Source organism: Theropithecus gelada, chromosome 1, assembly GCF_003255815.1.
Source record: "Theropithecus gelada isolate Dixy chromosome 1, Tgel_1.0, whole genome shotgun sequence".
Taxonomy (NCBI): domain Eukaryota; kingdom Metazoa; phylum Chordata; class Mammalia; order Primates; family Cercopithecidae; genus Theropithecus; species Theropithecus gelada.
The window spans coordinates 208,211,875-208,238,925 of record NC_037668.1 but is presented as its reverse complement, the minus strand read 5'-3'; the positions used below and the strand labels follow the sequence as shown (position 1 = coordinate 208,238,925).

The window sequence follows — 27,051 nt, the reverse complement described above, 5'->3', positions numbered from 1 at the left end:
ATGGAAAGACTTGTTCAGGATGTGCAGACCTTCATAGAAAACCTTGGACATGACTGTGCGGCAAATATTGTTATGGAAAAGTAAGTATGGTAGATTTTCTCTGTCTTCACATAAATGAGATATTAAAAATTTAACATCATATGACAAACATTCTCTGTTTGCTAAATTTAATAAATGTTGCTAGTGACATCTAACGTATTAATAAGATGGGACGAGCCTTCAAAAGTATGATAGAAATTATAGTCCCTTGCTAATATATTGTCTTTACATCTTTCAGTATTCACTAGAATTTGATAAAACTTTAAAAGTGTGTAGTGCAGAGTCCAGCATAAACAAGGAAATGACTGTGGAGCGTGTAAAGCCCCTGTCTGTCTTCTGCGGGGATGGGATGATCATCAGCTTAGACACTTTATTCTCCAGTCCTTTTTTTGGCGTAAAGTTTAATATGAAATTAAAATTCACCGCTTAACAAGTTAGTATGTTACACACAAAAATAGAATTACTCTTGGAACAGACTAAAGTTTTTTAGTTTTTTAAAAACTCTTTATTGAGGTATGATTGACATGTAAAAAGTGGTACATAGTTAATATGTGCAAATCGATGAGTGTGGGGATAGGCCCTAAAGTTTTGATTTCTGGGATAAGACTATTTTTATCTAACCACTGAATTAATTTTTTTGGAGCTTGTCAAGTAGCTTTTTTTCAAGTTTTATTTTTTCACATGGCTTTCAAAAATGTGTATGTGTGTTTATAAAGAAGATTAAAATAGCATTGTATCATTCACTCTAATTTTAGAGTTTAGGACATCAAATGATTATAATATTTAGTCATAAAGTATTTATTATTCTGAAAGTCCTAACTACGTTTTAAATCATCTGTCACTCCTCATTAAATATATACGTTTTTTTCATTGTTTTTAGTTATTTTTTCTTGGCTGGCTTAGTGTGGCAATAAAAGTGACTTTTTCTAGTTGGTAGTTGCCAAATAATTTGATTAGGATTTCTACTAGACAGTTGCTTTGTTGTCAAATTAAAATATTTATTCACATTATAACAATTATCATGGAATGTGAACATACTAACGATTTCACTTAATTTCTCTTTCCACATTTGGCTACTGAAAATGCCGGGTGTTGAGAGTGCACAGTGCTTCCCGAGTTTGCCCCTCAGTTGGAGAATGTGCACTGATAGTGCGTGGTAGAGACAGGCCATTGACGTGTTTGATGCGTATTCATGCCCCTGAGTGAATGGAGGTATCTGTGGTCCTCTTTCAGGGACAGGCTCATGAGCTGTGATCTGTTTTGTCCACAGATAAGGCACTATTGAGCGAGGTTCAGCAGCATGTGCATTGATTCTCCAGAAATCTGGATGGATTTGTGCTCATTCATACTTTCTGTATAGACCCTTCTTGTAATATATTCATTTGTTATCTTCTGTTATCTATTCTAAATTAAAAAGTATTGTCATTAAGTATGGACCTACTTAACTTTAGAAAACTTTTGAGAGGTTTTGATCATGTAATGATATTTGAAACTAATATTTGATGTTATCTTTCTGTTTTCAAAATGTATTAACATAATTTATCATTCACTTTTTTTAGTACTAAGAGAGAAGACCATTATGTGAGAATTTGTGCCATCAAATTCCTGTGTTTATTAGATGGTTCCAATATGTCGCATAAGTTGTTTATGGAGGATCTTGCAATCAAGCTATTAGATAAAGTAAGTGTATTTTACTTTAAATTATCTTTGTTTTTAACAATCGGAGGTCAACATTTGCTCTTTATGTTGCTACAATATGTACTTCTAAATATCTTTTGTCAGGAGAAAACACAAAGTTTATGTTCTGTATTTTTAATTCAGTCTTGATTAGGTCACACTGTGGCTCACGCCTGTAATCCTAGCACTTTGGGAGGCCGAGGCAGCAGAATTGCTTGAGGCCACGAGTTTGAGACCAGCTGGGGCAACATAGTGAGACCTTGTCTCTACAAAAAGAAAAAAGAAAAAATATCTTGGTTAGTAATTGTCCAACTCAAGTTTGGTTTTAGAGAACAATAATGGTAATGTTTTTCCTGTACCATCTGTACTTTACTCTGTATTTTCCAGTGCCAGTCAAACCCGGTTATGTTTTTTGCTTGTTTGTTTGTTTTTTCTTTTTTTGAGACAGAGTCTTGCTCTGTCTTCTAGGCTGGAGTGCAATGGCATGATCTCGGATCTCGGCTCACTGCAGCCTCCACCTCCCAGGTTCAAGTGATTCTCCTGCCTCAGCCACCCGAGTAGCTGGGATTATAGGTGTGCCCACCACTCTGCCCGGCTAATTTTTTTTTTTTTTGAGACAGAGTTTCGCTCAGTGCCCAGGCTGGAGTGCAAAGGCATGATCTCGGCTCACTGCAACCTCTGCCTCCCGGGTTCAAGCGATTCTCTTGCCTCAGCCTCCCGAGTAGCTGGGATTACAGGCATGCACCACCATGCCCGGCTAATTTTGTATTTTTAGTAGAGATGGGGCTTCTCCATGTTGGTCAGGCTGGTCTCGAACTCCCGACCTCAGGTGATCCACCCGCCTTGGCCTCCCCAAGTGCTGGGATTACAGGCGTGAGCCATGCACCTGGCCTAATTTTTGTATTTTTAGTAGAGACAGGGTTTCACCATATTGGCCAGGCTGGTCTCAAACTCCTGGCCTCAAGTGATCCTCTTGCCTTGGCCTTCCAAACTGCTGGGATTAGAGGTGTGAGCTACTGTGCTTGGCCCCAGTTATGTTTTCAGTGCTATATTCATATGTTGCTTTCTGTAAGAAATGGAATGAAAAAGTAAAAACTGAGAAAATGGCCTCAAATGTTAGGAATTGATTGCTGTGATTTGAGAACCCGTGAAAGATTATCCCAGGATTTCCTTCCATTGTAATGTATTGTTATTTCTAGATCTGGGTGTGTGACGTTTGTCTAAGATTGATGAAAATTCCTTATTTATTCAGATAAAAACAATCCAGCTAGGTTGTTTTTGAGCCTGCTAAATCATTTCTAAATGAACATTATAGTGTCTGAAGAACAGGTTTAATAAATCTGGGGACAAGTTAAATAGGAAGGGGAAGAGTTGAGCATGGTGCTCTGTTCCCCATGTATGTTTAAATGACAGATACAGTTACCTTTCTGACCTTGGTGTGGACGTATGGATGACTACCGAACTCATATCAGTCCCTCTGTTAAAACAGGAGTGTTCATCGTACTTCTGTTTTTCTGAAGGTAGCACGTCAGCTTTATTATATAAAACCTTGGAAATAGTTTTTATGCAACAGTTCCCTCTCTGTAGCATTGCAGTCAAGGAAGATGTCCCAGAGGAAATAGTATGTTACTGATTTTCTAAAAGATGAGTAGAGTTTAAAGTGATGGGAGCTGGGTATGGGAATTCTATCAGAACAAAAATACATGTTATGTATTTAACTATTTAGATAGCGGGTCAGGGCTAGGCATGGTGGCTCATGCCTGTAATTCTAGCACTTTGGGAGGCCGAGGCAGGAGGATTGCTTGAGGTCAGTGGTTTGAAACCAGCCTGGGCAACACAGTGAGTGAGACTACCTCTCTAAGAAAAGAAAAAAAAATCAGAAAAAAAAGGTCTAAAAAGGTCAGGAAGGTCTAATCAGGTGACATTTGGGCTGAGCTCTGGATGAATTAATGAGGATACCAGGAGGGGACACTGTCCGGAGACCAAGTGAGGAAAGGAAGTGCTGCATGGAGGACGAGGAGGCCACAGGCTGGCCATTGGCTTCAGCTGTCTCGGTCACCGCGACAAAGGCATTTCAGTGAAATGCTGGGATGAGAACCTGATAGAACCGGTTCAGAAGAAAATGGGAGTTGAGCGAGTGGAGCCAGTGAGTATGGACTCTCTTAGGAGTTTACCCTAGAAAGGGTATAAAGGAAATAAAAGGAGTCGTTCCTGGAGCAGAACCTGGAGTTAAAGAGGGGCTTTTTAGAGATGGGAGATAATTAGAGCATGTTTCTATGTTGAAGGAAACGATCCAGTAGAGAGAGAAAAATGACAGTTAGGGAGAGGCCAGGAATAATCACACAGGCAAAATACTAGCCACTCGTACCCACTGGGATGGCTGCTAAGAAAACAAACTAAAAATGACGAGCATTGGTGATGATGTAGCAAAACTGGAATCCTCATGCGTTGCTAATAGGAATACAAAACAGTGCAGCTGCTTTGGAAAACAGACTTGAAAAAGCAAAATGCTTGTCTAGTGCAGTAATTCTTAAAGTGTGGTCTCTGGATCAGCAGCGACAGCATCCCTGGGGAGCTTGTTAGAAATACATATTCCTAGGCCCTGCCCCAGTCTACTGAATCAGAAGCTCTGGGGGTGGTGCCCAGCACTCTGTTTTTATGAGTCCTTGTGATTCTGGAGCTGATACAGTTTAAGAACTACTGGTCTAGCAATCATGAAGGCCCAGAAACAGCTGGAATGCATATTTTTAAATTTTTAATTTTTGTGGGTCTATAGTAGGTATATATATTTATAGGGTGTATGAGATATTTTGATATAGGCATACAATATGTAATAATTACATCAGGTAAATGAGATATCTGTCACCTCAAGCATTTATCCTTTCTTTTTTTTTTTTTTTTGAGATGGAGTCTCGCTGTGTCTCCCAGGCTGGAGTGCAGTGGCGTGATCTCGGCTCACTGCAAGCTCCGCCTCCCGGGTTCACGCCATTCTCCCGCCTCAGCCTCCCAAGTAGCTGAGACTACAGGCGCCCGCCACCACGCCCGGCTAGTTTTTTATATTTTTAGTAGAGACGGAGTTTCACCATGTTAGCCAGGATAGTCTCGATCTCCTGACCTCGTGATCCACCCACCTCGGCCTCCCAAAGTGCTGGGATTACAGGCTTGAGCCACCGCGCCCGGCCGCATTTATCCTTTACGTTACAAACAATCCAGTTATACTCTTAGTTATATTAAAATGTACAATAACTTACTGTAGACTGTAGTCACCCTGTTGTACTATCAAATACTAGATCTTATTCATTCTAAGTATATTTTTATGCTCATTAGCCATCCCACACCTTCCCCCTACCACCACTACCCCTTCCAGCCTCTGTGGCAACCATCGTTCTATTTTCTGTCTCCATGAGTTCAATTGTTTTATTTTTTAGCTGCCACAAATAAGTGAAAACATGTGAAGTTTGTCTTTTTGTGCCTGGCTTATTTCACTGAACATAATGACCTCCAGTTCCATCCATGTTGTTGCAGATGACAGGATCTCATTCTTTTTTATGGCTGAATAGTACTCCATTGTGTGGAATACATATTTTTAATGAAGTCAGTTGTGGCTGGTGATTTTTAATTTCTTCAGTAGTACCCGGCCACGAGTTAAACAGACTAATAGAGAAAAGATATTCTGAGTAAAGGAGCACACTGAGTGGAACAAGTAGGACAGAAGATTTTGAGCTGAAAGGGAATTTTAGAATTCTCAACTTCTAGTTGAGGATGGTGACTTGGTGAGGTCCTAAGGGCAGCTTTCTTGACATGAAGATGCTTCTCCTGAATGCATGAGTGATCCACCCTACTGATTCCATTTTTAGTTGCATTGAGGTTGAGCAGTATATGAAACTTAAACACACCTATATCAGAAGAAAATTTCTTAACAGAAATTATATAGAGATTATAAGATTTTAAACATCATTGGGAGTCATTAAAATCTATATGAATTTAGCTATTGACATGAAACTTTATATACACTAAAATGCAGAGAATCAGATTATGGAAGAAGGAAGGTCAGAGAAGTTACAAAGTAGAAGAGGATCATCTACATTATGTGAAAATGGTTTTCAGGTGGTGAATGACTTTTCACCTTTAAGACATTTGAGGATGTTGATATACTCTTCAGTGCCATCTTGCTTTATGGCCAAAGCACTAATAGTTATGGTAATAAAAGCAAATCTTGCAGCTGGCTGAATTTAGGTGGCACAAGCCATGAAAAGCCAGGGAGAGTTCTCTGCTACTACGAAAGGCTCAGTGCTGCCATTTTCTTGTGTCTAGAGACACATCATGCATAGAGATGCCTCGCACTGTCTCGTACTGGGGTGGCTTCTCTCTTAGTGGTGTTTGCATCAGATGTAGATACCAGTATTCCAAATGTGAATATCACACGGGGGCACAAGGTGAGATGTGCCTGTGAGGTACATGGTAATATGTGGCAATATATATCAGTATATATCAGTCCAGTATCTCAATCTCTTCTCACCCCTGGAACCCATAGCTCCCAGTTTTTCGGCCCCTCTTCTAATTTTAAAAACACATAGCCAGGCGCCATGGCTCATGCCTGTAATCCCAGCACTTTGGGAGGCTGGGGCAGGCGAATCACCTGAGGTCAGGAGGTTAAGGCCAGCCTGGCCAACATGGTGAAACCCCATCTCTACTAAAAATACAAAAGTTAGCCGGGCGTGGTGGAGGGTGCCTGTAATCCCAGCTACCTAGGAGGCTGAGGCAGGAGAATTGCTGGAACCTGGGAGGCAGAGGTTGCAGTGAGCTGAGATCACGCCATTGCACTCCAGCCTGGGCAACAGAATGAGACTCCATCTCAAAAAAGAGAAAAACCAAAAAAAACACGTACGTTAAACAAAAGCAACTAAGTTCAGTGTTTGAAGTGTTTTATTTAAAAATTTTTTTATTTTTCTTAATCATTCAGCCCAAAATGTCAATGTTTGAAATATTTTAAGGTGCAATTCTTTTTCTCATCCTCCTGCTTTTTGGGGGAACAAAAAGCCCCTGTACCTAATTTAAGCCTCTTACATTTCAAGTTGTCATTGATTTTTTTCATTAATCACCAATTCAATAGATAATTTAATATTGACTCCCTCCCTTCTCCTTTCCAGGATGAATTCGTGTCCAAGTCCAAAAAACGCTACTATGTGAATTCTCTACAGCACAGAGTGAAAAACCGCATATGGCAGACTCTGCTTGTACTTTTCCCTAGACTCGATCAGGTATCAGATTTTTATTATAGTTATACCTTTGAAGCATATGATTTCATGACTGAACCATTTTGCAGAAACTGTCATATACCGTTTTAAAATTGAAAAAGATAATGTTTAAAATTTATACTTCAGTTCTTCACATTGAAGTTATTCAAAAGTTTTTATTAACAGAGAGAATACCAAGGCAATTAGGTATTGCAGAAATAAGTTAGAAGTTGGTTTACATGGCCCCATTTAATATTTTTTCCCTTCGGTATTTTAATGTGACATTTTAACTGTTTAAATAAGTCTGATTTGCCATTTGATTAGAAAATGACGTAAACCATTAGTGGTTAGTGATGACGTAAACCAGCTAAGGAAAAGGCCAAGTCTCTTACAACAAAGTATCTTTATCCAAAGTTATCTTTTCTCTTCCCTGAGGAGGCAAGAAACAGTTGAACGGACAATCTGATTTTTCTGACCATCTTTGCTTAATATTCCTGTTGAGAAAATAGATTGTCATTATGAGAAAGTGATGGTATATGACTCATGCAGTTTTTAAAAACATTTTTCAATGCAAAAAAATCCTTCAGACATTAAAATTTCCTACTGTCCTCCCTACCTTCTTTTAAATGTGTGAGAGAATTAAAATATATATATATATATACACTAGCCTCTTTCTTTACAATCTTATGAAGTCTTGTATCTGTGAGAAACATTTCAGTAACAGTGTAAGTATGTAAGTATATTCAAATACAACTATTTGGAATAATTGAAGAGGAAATAGCTAAAAGAATTGCTTCCAGAGAGTAGTTTTGCTGGATGTGGGGGTGGGGAGGTTGCCATTTTTCATCATAGGTCTTTTTGTATTATTTGATTTAAAGTACGTCATTAAGCATAAGGATGCATTAAAAAAGGAAACATTTTAGAAATGCTCAACTAGATTACTGAGAACACGTTTTTCTTAGAATGGAGAGGGCCTCCTAGAGAGAAAGGTAATGTTGCGGAGGGTGGGGAAATGCCCGAGCATGCACACCTGCAAGGAGAAGGAAACCTAGCAGTCTGTTATGGAGCTCAGAGTTGTAAACTGTTATATCTTATGGTTTTGTTTAATCTTCATAATAGTCTTCCAAGGTAGGCCATACATATTCTCATTTTGCCTCCAAGAGCACCGCAGTTGAGAGAGGTCAGATGTCCTGTGTGAGAGGTAACACAGCTAGTGGTGAATGATAGAGGTGGAATTCAAAATCAAGCCTAACTACAAAATTCATGCTCTACTTTACTATCTCAGGGCTTCAGATGAGTCCTTCTGCTCTTTTTCTACCAAGTAGAAGTTCTTGTAAGATAGATTTTTCTTCTTTTGTACATAATACCTATTAACTTTTTTTTTTTTTTTTTTTTTGAGACGGAGTCTCGCTCTGTCGCCCAGGCTGGAGTGCAGTGGCCAGATCTCAGCTCACTGCAAGCTCCGCCTCCCGGGTTTACCCATTCTCCTGGCTCAACCTCCCCAGTAGCTGGGCCTGCAGGCGCCCGCCACCCCGCCGGGCTAATTTTTTGTATTTTTAGTAGAGACGGGGTTTCACTGTGTTAGCCAGGATCCATCTCCTGACCTGGTGATCCGTCTGCCTCGGCCTCCCAAAGTGCTGGGATTACAGATGTGAGCCACCGCGCCCAGCCCTACATATTACTTTTATACGCTTATATAAGTAGGTATTGTTTTTCATCTGCTGCTGAGATAGGTTCGGTCCCCCAGATAGAAATGCGGTTTTGAAGAGGAGAGGGTGGAAGGGGGAGGGATGATTTTGGAGCTCAGGGTCTTAGCCAGAAAACAGTGCAGTAGTTGTGGGGCCACACAGACCATGAGGGCAGGAGGACGAGGAGCCTGAACAGAGGGCTCAGTGGCCTGAGACCTGCCCCTCTGGGATGCTGTTTCCCACCTGCTGACTTCAGTCTCTGGACCATCCCTTATTACAAGTTTTAAGCCCTGGGATCTTGGCAGATCTTGATTTGAACCTGAATTCTTCCACTTACTAGGTATGTGACTTTGGGAAGGTTTTTCAGCTTTTCTGAGTCTTTTCCTTTCCCTGCAAAAATACAGGTGATGAATAATCTTCCTTATAGATAGAGCTGATGTCCAGGTAAATTATAAAGTACTGAATGAAGGTACTTCATCATTATATTTTAATCAGTAGTTTTTAGAGTCTTTGCTCAGAGAATTGTAGATTCAATAAATAACATGATTAAAACTTTAAGCTATTTTATTTTAAATGGAGACTATTTTTAAATTAAAATGAATAACTAACTGTTTAATTCTGAACTTTTTTTCTCAGAATTTCTTGAATGGAATTATTGACAGGATTTTCCAGGCTGGTTTCACCAACAATCAAGCATCCATAAAATATTTTATAGAATGGATTATTATATTGATTCTTCATAAATTCCCTCAGTTTCTTCCAAAGTTCTGGGATTGTTTTTCTTATGTAAGTAAAGAACATTTTAAATATTTCTTTAAACTAAGAAATGATTTTGACAGTGCTGAGGGATTTGTTTCACTTAAATAGTTGTTTTCGATTCTCAGTTGTGCTAATGTATTGACATCATAAGTTACGTTTTGCAAGATCTGAATTAATTCAGAAGACCGAAATCCCTGGCATTCATTTTGAGTATTTCATAGTTTTTATCTGAGAGTTGTTATATGCAACAAAATGAAGATGGAAAGGGCATTTGTCATTAAGAAGTAAGGGAAATAGGTGCCTTCTGTATTCTTATTTACCAAGCAGTGTCTTTGATCTTAGAAATATGAATGATGAGGAATTAATTGCATTCCTTAAAATTAAAAAAAAAAGGTTTTGGGAGATTTCAGACGTAATCAAAGTAGAAAGAATAGAAGTAATATCAGTTCATTTCCTTTCTTATTTCATCTGTACCCTCACATACTCCCCTAATTGCTTTCCAACATTTCTCATATATTGAAAATCATTTTTAAGGAATTGATACTAAAATTAGTGATAGAGTTTATCATTGCTGGCTTCCTGACAAATAGCAAATTGTTTCTGAGTTATCAGTTCTAAATCTTGAATGTTTTCTTTTGGTTCCCAAATTCACCTTTCCCTTTCATAATAGATGATCTTGTCTTCCACTTTGTGTGAAAATGGAGGTGCCTTCCTCAAAATATTTCTTTCTCCATTTCTTCCTATTTCAGGAGAGATATCCTTATTCTTTTTTTCACATCTATCCCCTGTGACCTATTTGTGTCTCCTTTGGGACCTCACCGAATTCTTCACACTTGCTCTGTTGACTTTTCCTCCACCCAGCTCTCATCCAGTGTCTTCCTTTCTTTACTGTTAAACTTCAATGTGTGATCTTTGCCTTCCTCAAATCACTGCGGTCCACTCCATTTTCAACAGTGATCATTCAGGGATTTCATCTGAGCTGCAGACAGCCTTTCTCTTTTCCTCCATACTCCCCACTTTAATTTCACGCCTTCGCGTTGGTGGTGGCTTTCTTCACAGCTGATCCTCACACTGCGGTCAGCTTCATAATTCCCTTCCTGTTGTGCTGATAACTTCTCTATTTCTTTCACATGTTTCCTTCTCTCTCCCAACCCTTATGCTTGGTTTTATCTGAAGAGTTGCTGGTTAGCCCGTCCACTTCTCTTTCTGTGCTCCCTTAGCATACTAAAGCCCATCTCTGCCGGTCCCTACTTCTCTAGCCACCTGCAGGGCCTTTCCATAATCACCAAACTTCACCCTGTGTTAAACTAAACTGGTAATAGCATCTGGCCCTAAAATTGGCTCCCCTTTCTGATGTCTTTCATTCTCCCAGTCTCCTAGCTTAAAACCTGGGTGTCTCCATAAGCAGCAGAAACAGCAACCTCACAATAATCCCAGAAGACAGGTTGGGGTTTTTACCCTGATGAAGAAAACAACGATTAAGTCAGTCGTCACACCACTAACAAATAACAATGCTTTGGCCAGGCGTGGCGGCTCATGCCTGTAATCCCAACTCTTTTAGAGACTGAGGCGGGAGAATTACTTGAGGTCAGGAGTTTGAGACCAGCCTGACCAACATGGTGAAAACCCGTCTCTACTAAAAATACACAAATTAGCCAGGTGGGGTGGGTGCACGCCTGTGGTCTCAGCTACTCGGGAGGCTGAGGCAGGAGAATAGCTTGAACCCAGGGAGGCGGAGGTTGCAATGAGCCGAGATGGCTCCACTGCACTCCAGATGGCATCCAAGTGAGACTCCGTCTCAAAATTTTCACCTCTTCCCATGCTCCTCTGGCTCATCTTCATGTTCCTATAATGAAGAAAGAGATTCTGTTATTTTTCCTTGAATTGATTTTTAGATCCATAGCCTTATTAATGTAGTTTGTTCATGTCAACTCTCAAATGGGTTAGCACCGCCCCAGGAATTCTCACAAAGGGCAGGTTGGTTCTGGTGCACCCCCAAAACTTCCTGGGCTCCCGTCCACAGTAGTGCCAATTGTTACTTTTATTTGCTTAGCTCAGCCTCTCACTTGTCATTAGGCCTTGTATATTCTCTTCGAATCTGATTTTACCTGTGGACATGAGTCAGAGTTTTTGGTGTAGGCAAAGGAAGCTTTTGCTGATGGAATCAAAACGGGATTCAAAAAAGGTAGTGGGGAAGAGGGGAGTAGTAGGTAGCTTACAGAATGCCAGGAAAGCTACAGAATCAGACCTGGAAAATTGGCAGGCACAGGGGAGGCTCAGTGGCTTCCAGAACTGCAGCCACAGGCAGGCCAGAGAGAGCTGGTTCACTGGACACACGGTGCCTTCAGCAGGGCCTTGCCATAGCTAACTGTGTACCTGCTGTCTCTGCTGCCTGCCGTGGAGGAGGGTTTTCTGTGAGCTCTACTCCTCTAAGTTGTAAGTTCTCAATTTAGAAATCAGAATTGGGGTCTTTGGAACCAGGTCAAGTGCCTTCTTGTTAGTGGCAAGGAGGCTGGGAAGACGAATATCTGGCATTTTTCAGTGTCCCCCAACACTCATAAGATGGAAGAATTCCCTAAACTTGGAAGGGGATTCAGGATAGATATCAAAGAAAGGGGCAGTTGTCTTTTCTTCCTTTTCTTCCTTTATTCAAAGCAAATTACCTTACCCTTTATTTTTTAGAGAAAATAACAGTTGCCACGTAGGAATATTTATATCTTCTCAAGAGCAATCAGACAAATCTGCCTATGTCAGCATCCATCTGAGATTTCTTCCTTCCTTTTACCGTAAAGAAGTAGAATCTTCTCCAGTGCCAGAGTAATTCTCCCACTGGGTCTTTGGCCCTCTTCCTTCCTGTCTTCTTAGGCATTTGTTGCTATCAGCCTGTCTTCTATCCTCAGTCCCGCCTTAACCAAGTGGTCCCATTGGCTTTTCAACAGGCTCGAGTTGCATCCATTTTCTGTGGATATTTATACCGGCTGTTTTCTCGTCCCTCTCCTCTAATCACCCTGGCTCTCTGCTATTTCATTGTCAGACTTCCTAAAAGAGGTGCCTGTGTTCCAGAGTTTTATTATTTTTTTAAATTTACTTATTTTATTTACTTTTTTGAGACGTAGTCTCGCTCTGTCGCCCACGCTGGAGTACAGTGGTGCGATCTCAGCTCACTGCAACCTCTGCCTCCCAGCTTTAAGCAATTCTCCTGCCTCAGCCTCCTGAGTAGCTGGGACTACAGGTGTGTGCCACCACGCCCGACTAATTTTTGTATTTTTAGTAGAGACTGGGTTTTACCATGTTGGCCAGGCTGGTCTTGAACTCCTGACCTCAGGTGATCTGCCCGCCTTGGCCTCCCAAAGTGCTGGGATTACAGGCGTGAGCTGCTGCGCCCGGCCTTTTTTTGTCACATCCTCCCCAACCCCACACTTGAATCCATGGTGGACCAACTTCCAGTTCAGTCACTTCTCAGAAGACACTGTTGCAGGAGTCAAGAGCGACCTCCACGAGTCAGTGGTCAGCCTTCGTCGTCTTCTCTCAGCCACATGCATGCTGCTGACCATTTTCTTATCCTCAGTTCTAGTGACACACACTTTTTTGGTCCCTCCTGCCCTCTTTTCTGTGTCCTTTCCAGGCTTTTCCTTCCCTGCCCGCCTCTTAAATGATGGTGCTTCTCTAGGGCTAGGCTTTTTTTTGATTTTCTTATTTTTATAGTCAGTCTTATCTATGTTGTGGATTCACATACTGCCTAATGCGGATGACTTACTCATTTGTATTTGTATGCCACACATCTTCCCCTGACTCTAGATCAAGGGTTGGCAAGCGACAGCCGAATTTGGCCTGGCAGAGTTATATTGGAATACAGCCATGCCCATGCATTTTCATATTGTCTGTGGCTGTGTTTGTGCTAACGTGGCAGAGTTGAACAATTGCAACAGAGACTGTGTGGCCCACAAAGCCATGTTTTTATTTATTGCTTGGCACTTTACAGAACAAGTTTTCTGACCCTTGCTGTAGACGTTTTCCTTGTAGATGATTTTCCCTTAGACTAAATCATCTAAAACGTAGATGTCTAATACTGAGTACCTTATTGTTTCCCTCAAACTTGATCTTCTTTCTACTCTAGTGAATACCACCGCTATCTATGCATTTGCACAAACCAGAAACCTTGACACTTTCCATGCTCTGTGTCTCATTTGTGACCAGGTCCTGATCTTTCTGCCTGAATATTTCTGAGTTCTCTCTTGTCTGTCTCTGCCATTGTATCTCAGTCTACACTGCTGTCATCCCTTGCAGTGGTTGCCTCACTGGGCTTCCTACGTCCACTCTTGGCTCTGTTTCCATCTGCTCTCCACCCTGAAGCCCAGGCAGGGTTTCCACGGTGAGAATTTCAACAGGTGACCCCGCCCGCTGAAGACAGTGTCTTACGTCTTCTCAGGACGAAGACTACGCTCCTCGGAGTGTCCTGTAAGGCTTGCATGATCTTAGGCCTCTTTCCTCTCTAGTCTCTCTGTGTGGTCCATTCTCAGTTTACTACACGAGGCACACTGGTTGTCTGTTTTCCGTTGCTAGAACTCTCCAAAGCTTAGCGGTGTAAACAATATTTTTTGTTTTGTTTTGAGTTTCGCTCTTGTTGCCCAGGCTAGAGTACAATGGCACAATCTCGGCTCACTGCAACCTCTGCCTCCCTGGTTCAAGTGATTCTCCTGCTACAGGTGCCCGCCACCATACCTGGCTAAATAATTTTTGTATTTTTAGTACAGATGGGGTTTCACCATGTTGGCCAGGCTGGTCTCAAACTCCTGACCTCAAGTGATGCACCTGCCTCAGCCTCCCAGAGTGCTGGGATTACAGACGTGAGCCACCGCGCCCAGCCTAAACAGTGTTTTGGTTTTTTTCGTGATGTGTGTGTTGTTTGGGCCTGGCTGGGCAGTGTTGCTACTTGTGATGTCTGCTGGGGCTGGGACTTCCAAATGGCTCCTTCGCTCACATATTTGTCACCTCAGCTGCAATGGCAGGAGCAGCTCTGCTGGCTGGGCATCGCTCCCACTCCATGTCTCCAGCAGGGTAGCTGGACCTCTTTGTATTCAGTTCTCCAAGAATGAGCATTCGGCCGACGGGGATGTTGGGGGGGGACATGTCCTGATGGGCAAGTGCTCATCCAGCCTCTGGGTGCTTCAGGCTTGCTAATGTTCATTGGCCAGAGCAAATCACATGACCATCCCTGCTATGGTGGAAGGGGCCTACATCGGTCATGCATAGGGAGGGTTGGTTGACTGGGGGTCACCCGAGATAACTGAGTACCACACTAACCTTTTCAGTGTTTCCTGCTTATCACTAGTCCTTTTGGTTTCAGGCTATCGCACATGTTGTGCCCTTTACACAAAACGGTCTTCCTTCTTCCCTTTATCTGGATAACTCTCTCTCCCTTCGCATCTCAGTTCATATGTCTTTTTTTTTTTGTCTTTGAGACAGAGTCTTGCTCTGTTACCCAGGCGATTATAGATCATTGCAGCCTTGAATGACTGGGCTCAAATGATCTTCCCGCCTCAGCCTCCTGAGCAGCTGGGACTATAAGCACATGCCACCATGCGTGGCCAATTTTTTTTTTTTTTAATTTTTTATAGAGATGAGGTCTTGTTATGTTGCCTGGGCTGGTCATGAGCCACTGTACCTGGCCCATATTGTCATTATTATTATTATTATTATTATTTGAGATAGAATCTTGCTGTCGCCCAGGCTGGAGTGCAGTGGTGTGATCTCAGCTCACTGCAGCCTCCGTCTCGCGGGTTCAAATGATTCCCCTGCCTCAACCTCCCGAGCAGCTGGGATTACAGGTGCCCACCACCACACCCAGCTAAGTTTTGTATTTTCAGTAAAGATGGGGTTTCACAATATTGGCCAGGCTGGTCTTGAACTCCTGACCTTGTGATCTGCCCGCCTCAGCCTTCCAAAGTGCTGGGATTATAGGCATGAGCCACAGCGCCCAGCCTATATTGTCATTCTTAAGGGAAGTTACCTCCCCGAGTATTTAGATCCCCTAATTTTAGGTTTTCATAGCGCATAAATAGTATTGCTTAAAGTTAGAATTTTAATCTGATTTGGTGTTTTTCTTCACCAGTAGATTTTTAAGTTACAGGAACTTGTTTCTATAGTAACTGTCATGTAGAAGACATTCAGTAACTGTTAATTAAATAAAGGAATTCAATAATCATCTGATTTGCCTCTTGGAGAGGTCTCCAAACTGGTCTTCTGCTTGTATGCTCTTTTCTTTCCAATCTGTCTGGCATTTATGAGTTTATTATCACTAAAATAATGTATTATTCCAAACCACTATTATTATGGAATAATAATAGTTTCAGATTCCAGTTGAACAGTCTTTTTCAACTGGAATCAGAAGTTTCCAGATTCCAATTGAACAGTCTTTTTGAAAAACTTTCCCTAAGATAGCTGATTAAGTCTTATATAGGTTTTTTGCTATAGCTTTTTAAAGCCTCTGTAGTATAATTCCATTTAGCTTTTGAGCCTTATCTCTGTCACTCCCTGCCAAACTGGCTTTATCTCCTCTTGCTGCCTTTCCCTTAAGTTTGCCTCTGTGTCTTTGTTCTTATTCACTTATCTGTTCTCTCACCTTCCTGCTCCTTCTCCAGGCCAGTCCTTCCCATCCTGAAGGCCTCGCCTCTCCTGAAGTGAGCATGCCCTTGGCTCTGCTACCTGTAATCAACCCTTGATATCCCTGGGTGATTGGTTCCAGGCCCCCCATGGATGCCAAAACCTGAAGATGCTCAAGTTCTTTATTTAGAATGGCATAGTATTTGCATGTAACTGACGTGTATCCTCCCATGTACTTCAATAATCTTAGATTACTTACAATGTCTAATACAATGTACATGTGATGTAAATCGCTGTTATACAGTTTTAAATTTTATTTGTATTACTTTTTAATTGTGTTTTTAAAATTTTTTATTTATTTAAATATTTTTCATCCGTGGTTGAACTCATAGATGCAGAACCCACGCATACAGGGGGCACACTGTACTTTTTTTTTTTTTTGAGACAGGGTCTCGCTCTGTTGCCCACGCTGGCGTACAGTGGCATGATCTCAGTTCACTGCAACCTCTGCCTCCCGGATTCAGGCAATTCTTCCATCTCAGCCTCCCCAGTAGCTGGGACTACAGGCACGCACTACCACGCCCAGTGAATTTTTGTATTTTTTGTTAGCAACGGCGTTTCACCATGTTGGCCAGGCTGATCTCAAACCTCTGGCCTCCAATGATCTGACTGCCTCAGCCTCCCAAAGTGTTGGGATTATAGGCGTGCACCACTGTGCCCAGCCTTGCTGTTCTTAGAGTTGAGTTATTCAGTACTTTATGTGACCTGCTGATTTTTCTGTGCACTGGCATGTGGCTCTAGGAAATTATTCCTCTGCTTTCAGTCCTGCGCCTGCCACTGCAGCCCCCTTCCCACCCAGACCCTGGGCTGTTCCAGGAAAGAGGCGGCCTCCCGTCTTGGGCCCTCATAGAGTCCAGCACGGCGCCTTGCACGCGCATGGCTTACAGTAAGCTTTGAATGAATATTTATCTGATTATTTTTTCAGGGTGAAGAAAATCTTAAAACAAGCATTTGTACATTTTTAGCAGTTTTATCACATTTGGACGTTGTTACTCAAAACATTCCAGAAAAGGTGAGTTTAAGTTGTTTGTAAGAATTTAAACTTGACTATAAAAAAAGAATTTTATATTATTTGTACCAATTTTTTATATGTAGAGCATTCCTGTGATTTTTGCAATTTCTCCCTTTCCTTTCCACTGCCCCGCTAATGTGCACATGTATTAGACACAAATACCCAGTAAACGGGAATTACCCATTTACATGCATACACACTGAGGTGTGCATGAGTACATACCAAATTTATAGACAAATTACTGGGTTTTTGTTGATACTTGTATAAAATTAATAATTATTTATAATTCTTAGGATTAGAATTACTTAGGATTCTTTAAACAGGACTTCCCTTACTGCATTCTTTGACTGAATGGTAGTTATTTAACAAATGCTCATGCAAAGAAACTTAGGGCCAGACTATTAAAAGCTGTTGGGTAATTGAAGGTGATATAAAATGACTGGCATCATTTGGAGTGTGCAGTACAGTTGCTTCATGTTTCTCAGGTTTAGAACAATTTCCCCAGTAAGTTCTCACACAGATAAGCAGAAATCCTAACTAATTTTGGTTAATCACTATGGCAACCGTTGACGAATTTAGGAGAACCTGCCAGTAAGATTTGCAATAAGATTCTGTATTATTGCATCCACAGAGAAGAATGTACTGATACACTATAAACTCTAGGAGAAAACTTAATTGAAATAGTGTTCTTAAGTGTTGAAAGTGCCATAAAAATATAAGGGAAAATAAGCTTTCCTAGAATTTTTCAGTGTTCTGGTTTTTAAACAGTGGTCTGTTTTTTATTAACCTATTTCATCCATTCTAAGACAGGCCTTTCTCCACACCGCATTTTAACCTCTAAAATCATGATAACACTTTTAAATTGATGGTGTTTTCCAGTGTGTATCAGCCAGATGGCAGTACGTTACAGTTCCAGGAAAACTTGTTCACACCTTTCCTAAGATCAAGAAGGCTCTGGCCTTCAGATAAACAAATATTCATTCAAAGACAACAAATGTTGTCTTTCTCTTTTAAATATGTGCAGGAAAGAGATTTGTTTACAATCTATTGAGAAAGCTAAAACAGCGCAGACATTGTCGTGTTGCAGGGTAGATGAATAGCCTAAGAATAGTTTAGACAAATTCTGAAAATGAACTTAGGAGATGTTCATGTTAGATCTGGTAAAAATAGCATGTTATTTTTCCATCAAGCCCTTTTTGTACTTGCTATATATTACACATTTTAGATTTATTTTTTATTTTCGAAACATCCAAAAAGGAGCACTAATTAGTAGAATGGAATAATTTCCACTTCAACACCTTAGGAAAAAAAAAAAAAAATCTGACCTGACATACCTAAGAAAAGGCCAAACTGACTGACTTTGTCAGTCTCTTCATTTCTGATACATAAAGTCCATTGTTACCTAGATAAATGTAGGATTGATTTCTTGGAAGCAATCACTTAAGACTTTCCATTCTCTTCAAAGCGGCTTACTTAACCTGTACTGAGCAATTAACGATTCAAAGCAGTTGTCACACTCGACAGAGGTTGTAACCGCTCAATAGGTTCACCTTTTCCGCCGCCTACGCAGAGCCGATTTCAAGACAGGAATTGCAACAGAGAAAGAGTACACAGAGCTGCTTGTGCAGGAGACTGGAGTCTTATTATTACTCAAATGGGTCTCCCTGAGCATTTGGGGATCAGGTTTTTAAGGATAATTTGGTGGGAGTGGGAAGGCCAGTGAGTCAAGGGTGTTGACTGGTTGGGTTGGAGATGAAATCATAGGGAATTGAGGCGTCCTCTTGTGCTAAGTCAGTTCCGGGGTGGGGGCCACAAGATCAGATGAGCCAGTTTATCGACCTGGGTGGTGCCAGCTGGTCCATCAAGTGCAGGGTCTGCAAAATATCTCAAGCACTGACATAGGAGCAGTTTAGGGAGGGTCGGAATCTTGTAGCCTCTAGCTACAAGACTCCTAAACCATTATTTCTAATCTTGAGGCTAATTTGTTAGTCCTACAAAGAAAATCTAGTCCCCAGGCAAGTAGGAGGTTTGTTTTGGGAAAGGGCTGTTATCATTGTTTTAAACTATAAGTTCCTCCCAAAGTTAGTTCAGCCCACATCCAGGAATGAACAAGGACAGCTTGGAGGTTAGAAGCAAGATGGAGTTGGTCAGGTCAGATCTCTTTCCCCGCCTCAGTTACAATTTTGCAATGGTGGTTTCAAGATCAGAGCACGAAGTGTTCCTCTAAGAGTAAAAAAGAAAAAAAAAACTTTTCTGAATTATGCTCGTAGTTGTGTATTGTCCTGTCAGCTTGCTCATTGTATAAAATGAGCGGGACGTGAGAATTCACGAGCAGGGCTTTTTACACTGATGTATATGAAAGCATCATTTTTACACTGATGTATATGAAAGCATCATTTAAGTCCTGAAGGCCCCAGCCAAGCGATCACTGGCAGTACTAACATTTTTGAGTGTGGGCTCCATAGGAAGCACTGTTTTCCCTATGGAGAATTATAGTGGTTTTTTTTTCATTTACAAGTAAATGTATACCTAGGTCCAAGATCTTGGCTGCTAACACCATTCTCCAATAAAATGAACCAGGGATCGCTGGAGAAATAGCTGATTCTAAAACTAGGGCAGAAAGTATACAAGATGAGCCTGGTAGAGCATCCTGTAGAGTCAGAAGGCACGGCACACGTACACACAGTGATGTGAGATGGGAGTGCAGAGGGAAGGTGTTCCCAGTGGCTAAAGCTGAAACAGTGTGAGCGACAAAATAAAGCAGTATTGGATCACAACCCAAAGAATAAAATAAATATCCTCGAGCCCACACCGATACAAATAAATGATTGAATCAATAAATGAATCCAGGTACGGTGGCTCACGCATGTAATCCCACATTTTGGGAGGCCAAGGCGGGCAGATCACTTGAGGTCAGGAGTTTGAGACCAGCCTGGCCAACATGGTGAAACTCTGTCTCTACTAAAACACAAAAATTAGCCAGGCATGGGGGTACACGCCTATAATCCCAGCTACTCGGGAGGCTGAGGCAAGAGAATCACTTGATCGCATGAGGCAGAGATTGTAATGAGCCGGGATCGCGCGACCGCACTCCAGCCTGGGCTACAGAGTGAGACTCCGTCTCAAAAAGAAAAAAAAAAAGAAGGGATGGACAAGACAAATCCCTTGTAAAAAAAATTATAAGTAATTTTTATAAATGCTCTGCCCTGAAGGAGGGGGAGTATGACTTCTCACTCCTTCAGTGTAGGCTGCACAAGTGACTTCCTTCCCAATGGGATCGTTATAACAAAAGACTGTAACAAGGGCTGTGGGAGTTAGAAGCCAGCAATTGTGGACGAAAACCAGTGAATATGATAACATCATACTTTGTAATGTTGGCAGTACAGTCACTGACCTTTGATAAATGTTGATGACATGTTGAGTAAAGGAATGAGAGAAAGAGGATTATTTGTATCTGTTTTTATCCTTCTCAGAGAAACTTTAGGTAACTGAAGTGTGTTATCAGCCATGCTGATGCCTTTGGTAAACTATTCTGTGAATATGGTTGTTTTTCATTGGTCAGTAGAAACTGGGCTGCCAGGTGCAGCCGGTGAGCACATGAGCCTTAGGGGAGAAGTGCATTTGGTAGGAGCATCAAAATAGCTTCTGATATTTCATTAAACGTTTGGGTCCTTCTGGTTCCTTCGTTAGTATATGTGTGAAGACTAAAGTTCACAGGAAAAGACTACAGGGAAATTTAAACAGTTTTATTATTTTCCCCCTCACTTTTTTTTTTTTTTTGAGACGGAGTCTCTCTCTGTCGCCCAGGCTGGAGTGCAGTGGCGCGATCTCAGCTCACTGCAAGCTCTGCCTCCCGGGTTCAAGCCATTCTCCTGCCTCAGCCTCCGGAGTAGCTGGGACTACAGGTGCCCGCCACCACGCCCGGCTATTTTTTGTATTTTTAGTAGAGTATTTTGTATTTTAGTTAGCCAGGATGGTCTTGATCTCCTGACCTCGTGATCCGCCTGCCCCGGCCTCCCAAAGTGCTGGGATTACAGGTGTGAGCCACCGCGCCCAGCCTCCCCCTCACTTCTTAATTTTCCTGCCACTACTCAGTACTGTGTGGGTCCAGGATCACCATTAGGGAAGACAGAGTAGCTCAGAAATCAGTGGCGAGGAGGAGGACAGCACTTTGTGTGGCATCTTGCTCTAGGAGCATTTTCAAGCCATCAGAAGTGGGACTCTTGAAGACTATTTCTGACTTTTTGAGCACAAATTAAGGTAAGTGATGGAGGCTCCATTTGAAGAACACTGTGGTTGTATAATGGTTAGCATAAAGCATACTTGATTTTCAAGTTAACTCAGGTACTACAGTATGGGGGAAAATGTACTGCAGCATTAATGAAATCTAGAGCTGGGAGAATGTGTTTTTCCTTGAGTAAATTGCAAATGCCAGTGCGCCGAATTTGTCCAGGAGGGAAGAATGAGAGGCCCTGGTAGCAAAGCCAGTGCAAGAAGTTTTACCAGGAGCAGTTGTATCATTCGTATACTTTTTTGTGTGTCATACAAGTGAGAGTAAAATGGTCCGTGTCTGTGTTTTGAGGAATTTTTTGCCTTCCTTTTCAGAAACTAATTCTGAAGCAAGCCCTTATTGTTGTGCTGCAGTGGTGCTTCAATCACAATTTTAGTGTTCGACTGTATGCTTTAGTCGCTCTTAAGAAACTCTGGACTGTGTGTAAAGTGTTAAGTGTAGAAGAATTTGATGCCCTGACTCCTGTGATTGAATCCAGCCTCCATCAAGTGGAAAGCATGCACGGGGCAGGGTAAGGAGCCCTCATCGCCCTCACTCTCCTCCAGCAGGGCCCACAGGGAGGGGAGGGGGTGGTGCCCATGCCGCGTCAGCTTCTCCTTCCACATCCTCATGCTGGAGCATCGAGGGCTCAGACTGGGCCAGGCGTCAACAGCTCACTATGGGGTGTGGTTGATTACAGTTCATTGTCAGCTCCACCTTGACCTCTTACTGCCCTTTTATCCTCAATCCTTTATTGTATAAATAATCTTTTACATGTTTCTCTTCAGTATAGCTAAATGTCATCCTCTCTTGTTTGAGAACTGCTTAGAAGTGGCATGACCTGACTTTAAAGACATGCTCTTCACCTCTCAGCTATACTAGTTACAGCTAAAGCCTTTTCTCTTTTCTAAGAGAACTCTGCTATTCCGCAAACAAAATCATACATGGAAGCTCAGTATCAAGCAAGTGACGTGGATGGGGTGAGGGAGCGGTGCAGGACCCAGTGTCTGTGAAGCCCTCACGGTAGTTCCCATGTCTGCCTCTCTTTCCCCGCACCCGTCACGGCGCAGAAGCAGGCTGCAGTGTCATAAGCACCTGTGGGTCTCTGCGCTTGTCTCCTCGTCTCTGAGGTGGCGCTGTTTTGCCTTTTTATTATTATCATAGATTACTGCCATCCAGAATTCTGGATTTTTTTTTTTTAATTTTAGAGACACAGGCAATATCAACCAACATAAAAGATTTTTCATCTTAAAAGCTGAAAAAGCACCCACTAATTTATATACACAAATGGTTAAGTGTTGGAAACAGCATAATAAGCAAATGAAATAGCATTTGGAAAACCAGTAACATGTAGAGGTCTTGGCCGTGACCATCAAGTTATTTGTACATGGTACAAATAAGACTGAGTCATTGTGTAGCTTCATATGGGGGCAGGGCGAGAGTACCTCTCTGGCCACGACGTACCTTTCTACCTTCCTTGACTTTTGATGCATTTGTTGAAAAGAGGCATTTGGGCATTAAGTGGGTAAGGGAGGTTTTAGGGGCTTGGGAGAAAGATACTTGATAAGTATAAATAAATACTAAAATGGAGAAGAGAGAAAAGTGAATAGCTTGAGATAAAACAGGGGAAAGGGAATAGCAGGAGAAAAAGAGAGTTAGCTGTGGGGAGATGGGGTCCAGAGGAGGGACAGAGGTGGGAATGGACTCCTGGTACAGTGTGCACAGTTCTGTGTACTGGAGAAGGACCTCCCCGTGCCTGGCCCAGCAAAGGCTGGTCATCAAAATTACTCATTCACTGTAGCATTGCCAGGGACCCTTAAAATCCCAACTGTCATCTGAAGACTAGAAATCTTGGATCTTCTCAAGGAACCTTAAATGTCTTATTTCTCCTTGGTGTATGGTGTATTTCCTATTATTTAGTGAATACATGGCTGAGTTTACATGTGTAGATTTGAACATTAATATTTCTCAGGATCGCATTTGCATTATCATGCAATAATCCAAACTCAAGCTACCAAAGTTGCTCCTAATTTAATGAACTTACGTGCTACTAGTGTTTGATGGTTAGAGATAGGTAACCAGGGGACAGAGGGTATAGTTACCCCATAGACTTTCGGCCCTTCCTTAATGGAAGGGAGTTTGAGGGAATTGCCACAATTTAACATGCAGGTAGCTATTTGTCAGCTTTTGTTTTCTCTATGTTTAGATGGTGATTGATTATTTGGTATTGAGACATTTTGATCCTGGTTGTTGATCCTATTCTAAGCTTCTTGATAGCTGTGTTTTGATTTCTAAAAGCAACTGGCTATACTCATATTTTTTATTAAGCAATAAAACGCCGTTTTAAAAAATAACTTTAAAAATCTCAGTACCAGGTAGGAGATACAGCCAATCAAAATAAGGCATCCAGCTAGGTGCAGCGGCTCACGCCTGTAATCCCAGCACTTTTGGGAGGCCAACGCAGGTGGATCACCTGAGGTCAGGAGTTTGAGACCAGCCTGGCCAACATGGTGAAACCCTGTTTCTACTAAAAATACAAAAATTAGCTGGGCCTGGTGGCAGGCACCTGTAATCTCAGCTACTGGGGAGGCTGAGGCAGGAGAATCTCTTGAACCCAGGAGGTAGAGGTTGCAGTGAGCTGAGATCGCGCCACTGCACGCCAGCCTTGGCAACAGAGCGAGACTCCGTCTCATAAATAAATAAATAAATAAGGCACGCTGGGCATTGAGCCACCTCTGTTCTGTGATAACATACCTCCTTGGGATCGGCTTATGACAGGCACAAGACCGTGTGCTGGGGGTTAGCCAGGTAGATGAAGCCCCTTTCTTCGTGTGGCTTACAGTCAGATGGGAATAGATACCAAGTAATCAGAGCAATTTTTAAAAGTTTTAAAATAAATCACAGAAAAGTATATGTGGTGATGAGGAAACACAGACTATTCAGTCTGGGTGGCTTAGGGAAAGCCTTTCTAAGTAACACGATGTTTACATTAAAATCCAAAGCATGAATAGGAACTAGGTCAACGAAGAGTGAAGGAAAGAGATTTCTGTGGAGAAGACAGTGTTTGGGAATGCCCAGCCCCACTTGATTTGCCCAGAGCTTTAACTAAAGCAAGCCTGGTCTGGCTGAGGGAGGGAACAGAGCAGCCACAAGATGGAGGGGGCCAGGACTGGGCTTGGGTTGATGTTGAGTGAATTGGGAAGCCAGCAAAAAGTTAAACTTGAGAATGACATCATCCGGTTTTCTTTTGCATTATTTAAAGTGTGAAGAGCAGATCAGAGGTGAGCAAGAGAAAGTGGGAGGAAAACTGTGGTTTAGATTAGTATGAGATTAGTCGAGGGCCAGAGAAATGGACAGGCTTTGAGGTAAGGTAAATAAGAGCCTAAAGTATTTGCTGGATTATCAAGAGCCATACGATAGCATAGTTAGGGGATTGAAACCACATTAAAATAGGTCCAAGATGGGGCCAGGTGCAGTGGCTCTCACCTGTAATCCCAGCACTTTGAGGCTGAGGTGAGTGGATTGCTTGAGCCCAGGAGTTCAAGATCAGTCTGGGCAACATGGGAAAACTCTGTTCTCTATAAAAATACAAAAAAAAAAAAAAAAAAAAAAAAAAAAAAAGCCGGGTATGGTGGCATGCACTTTTGTAGTCCCAGCAACTCGGGAGGCTGAGGTGAGAGAATCACCTGAGCCCAAGAAGTTGAGGCTGCAGTGAGCTGAGATTGCACTACTGCACTCTAGCCTGGCAACCGAGTGAGATCCTGTCTCAAAAAACAAAAACAAGTACCAAAAAACCCAGTCCAAATGTGGATAGGATGATACATTAACATACATTACATCAGAGTGGTAGGTTTATTGGTGTCTATAATTTTGTTGACCTGAATATTTGGAATATTTAAAATATTTCATGTCTTTTAATTTTTCAAAAAATGGGTAATGAGGATGGTGAGACACAGTCAACTTATTCAGAAAATTCTTATATTAGAAAGTTCCACAGCTAGTGGTGGAGGTGCTGTCAAAAGAGGGCTTCTGTTTCATTTTTGGTAACATTAGTTGTTTTTAAGTGATATTCATAGTTAGGAAGTTGAACATTGCAGAAAGCCATCAAATGAAAACGAGACAGTCTCCTTCCTCCCTTCTCCCACCAAAGGTGTGAAACCCCAGTAAACTGGCTTTTCTTTTAACAGCTACCTAATATTCCATCGTATGGCTGTGCCTTAGGTTATCGCTTGAGTCCACTACTGATGGACACTTTGATAAGGTTTGGTTTTGTTTTTTAAGACTAGATATAAAAGCCCTTTTGAAAAGGGTGAAGGAAAGGCTGGAATAGAGAACAGGGGAGATGCAGAAGTTGGGGGAGATACGGCAAAACCCAGGGGAATGGGGTCTGTTGTGGGGCAGGGGATTGCCCTTTGAAAAGAGACTCTTGAAAGTGAAGGCGAAGAGAGGACAGTGGGTAAGGAGGTGGCAGGAAGAGGGTCTCTCGCTCGTGTCTCCTGTGATGTGTGAGGCATGGCCGTCTGCTGATAGTGAGAGGGTCGGGGAAGGCATAGGAACTCCAGGGATTGAAGAAGATACATTGGCCGGAGCAGGAGCGTGATCTTGCGAGAAAAATGTCTTGAAATTGCTGCTTAGTGTATGGGTTGATGATCATGAATTTCATCTGAAACCTGCCTGTCATATTGTATAACTTTTATCCCTACCTTTTTTGCCTTTTAAAACATAAACTTGACAACAGATGTTTTAAAAATTTAAACCCTGCTCATAGTAAGTTTGTTTGGTTTGTGAAAGTGGGTACAGCGTGGCTGTGTGATATGAGTCTTTGGAGTAGAAAAAGTGACTTTTATGTAATGGTTTTCTCTCCTGGAAAAAGAGTTTTCTGCCAGACACAGGTTTAAGGTTCCACTTCAGAATGTGAAATGTAGTAAGTGTCAGTTTTTAAAGTATGTATTGATCTTGGAGAGGTGTGTATCAATCTTAGGATAAAGTTCATAAAATTTTCTGTTCCTTCTCAACTCTGCAGCCCCTTTTTAAGATATCTGATTGATTCTCCCCTCACCAGAGTTGTTTGATTTGTCTGTGGCTCATACCATATTTTTAATCCTTAGGAATGCCAAGAAGAATTGGCAGCGCATTCAAGAGCATTTCTTTTTTGCAACATTTCACCCACTCAAGGATTATTGTCTAGAGGTGAGTAGAGAATATCATTTGTAAATTCTCTACTGTATATTTAATCCTGAATCCTTTCTGCTTTTGTTGAAGGGTTATGATTAGGGTAAAGTTTTTTTCTTGCTTACAAACATCACCTTAACATTTTAAAGCTCTAAGTTTAACTTTGTCACTTTATGCAGATGACTTGCTTTCATTTCACTCTTAAGCAGTGAAAATTGGCTAGTCATTTTCACTTTCTATTTCTCAGGCAGTGTCTGGCTTGTAAACATGGAAGGGAATATTTAACTAAACAGAAATCTGTTCTGACATTAAAAGGAAATGAGTGAGAACATTTGTGCAGGTGAGATTTCATTGTACTGAAGCCCATTGTTAATGAAAGAACAAAAAGATATACTCTTGTTAATGGCAGTTTTTAGGTTCTGGGTAATGAAAATTGTATAGCAAATGATACATCCCCTCATTGACTGTAACAAAATGTGCTTATATAATTGTTGTAAGAACCATAAACATGCTTATTATGATTAACATGTAAAT

The 27,051-nt window shown here is 41.6% G+C and overlaps 1 protein-coding gene across 1 annotated transcript in view; it reads left to right on the top strand.

Moving 5' to 3' along the window:
- TARBP1 (TAR (HIV-1) RNA binding protein 1) overlaps nt 1-27,051 on the top strand; it is an 84,382-nt gene that overhangs the window by 49,074 nt on the left and 8,257 nt on the right. The window contains exons 19-25 of the mRNA XM_025356215.1: nt 9-80; nt 1,599-1,719; nt 6,867-6,977; nt 9,278-9,427; nt 16,989-17,075; nt 21,681-21,877; nt 26,454-26,535. Coding sequence (XP_025212000.1) covers nt 9-80; nt 1,599-1,719; nt 6,867-6,977; nt 9,278-9,427; nt 16,989-17,075; nt 21,681-21,877; nt 26,454-26,535 — 820 coding nt within the window. The remainder of the gene's footprint in view (nt 1-8; nt 81-1,598; nt 1,720-6,866; nt 6,978-9,277; nt 9,428-16,988; nt 17,076-21,680; nt 21,878-26,453; nt 26,536-27,051) is intronic.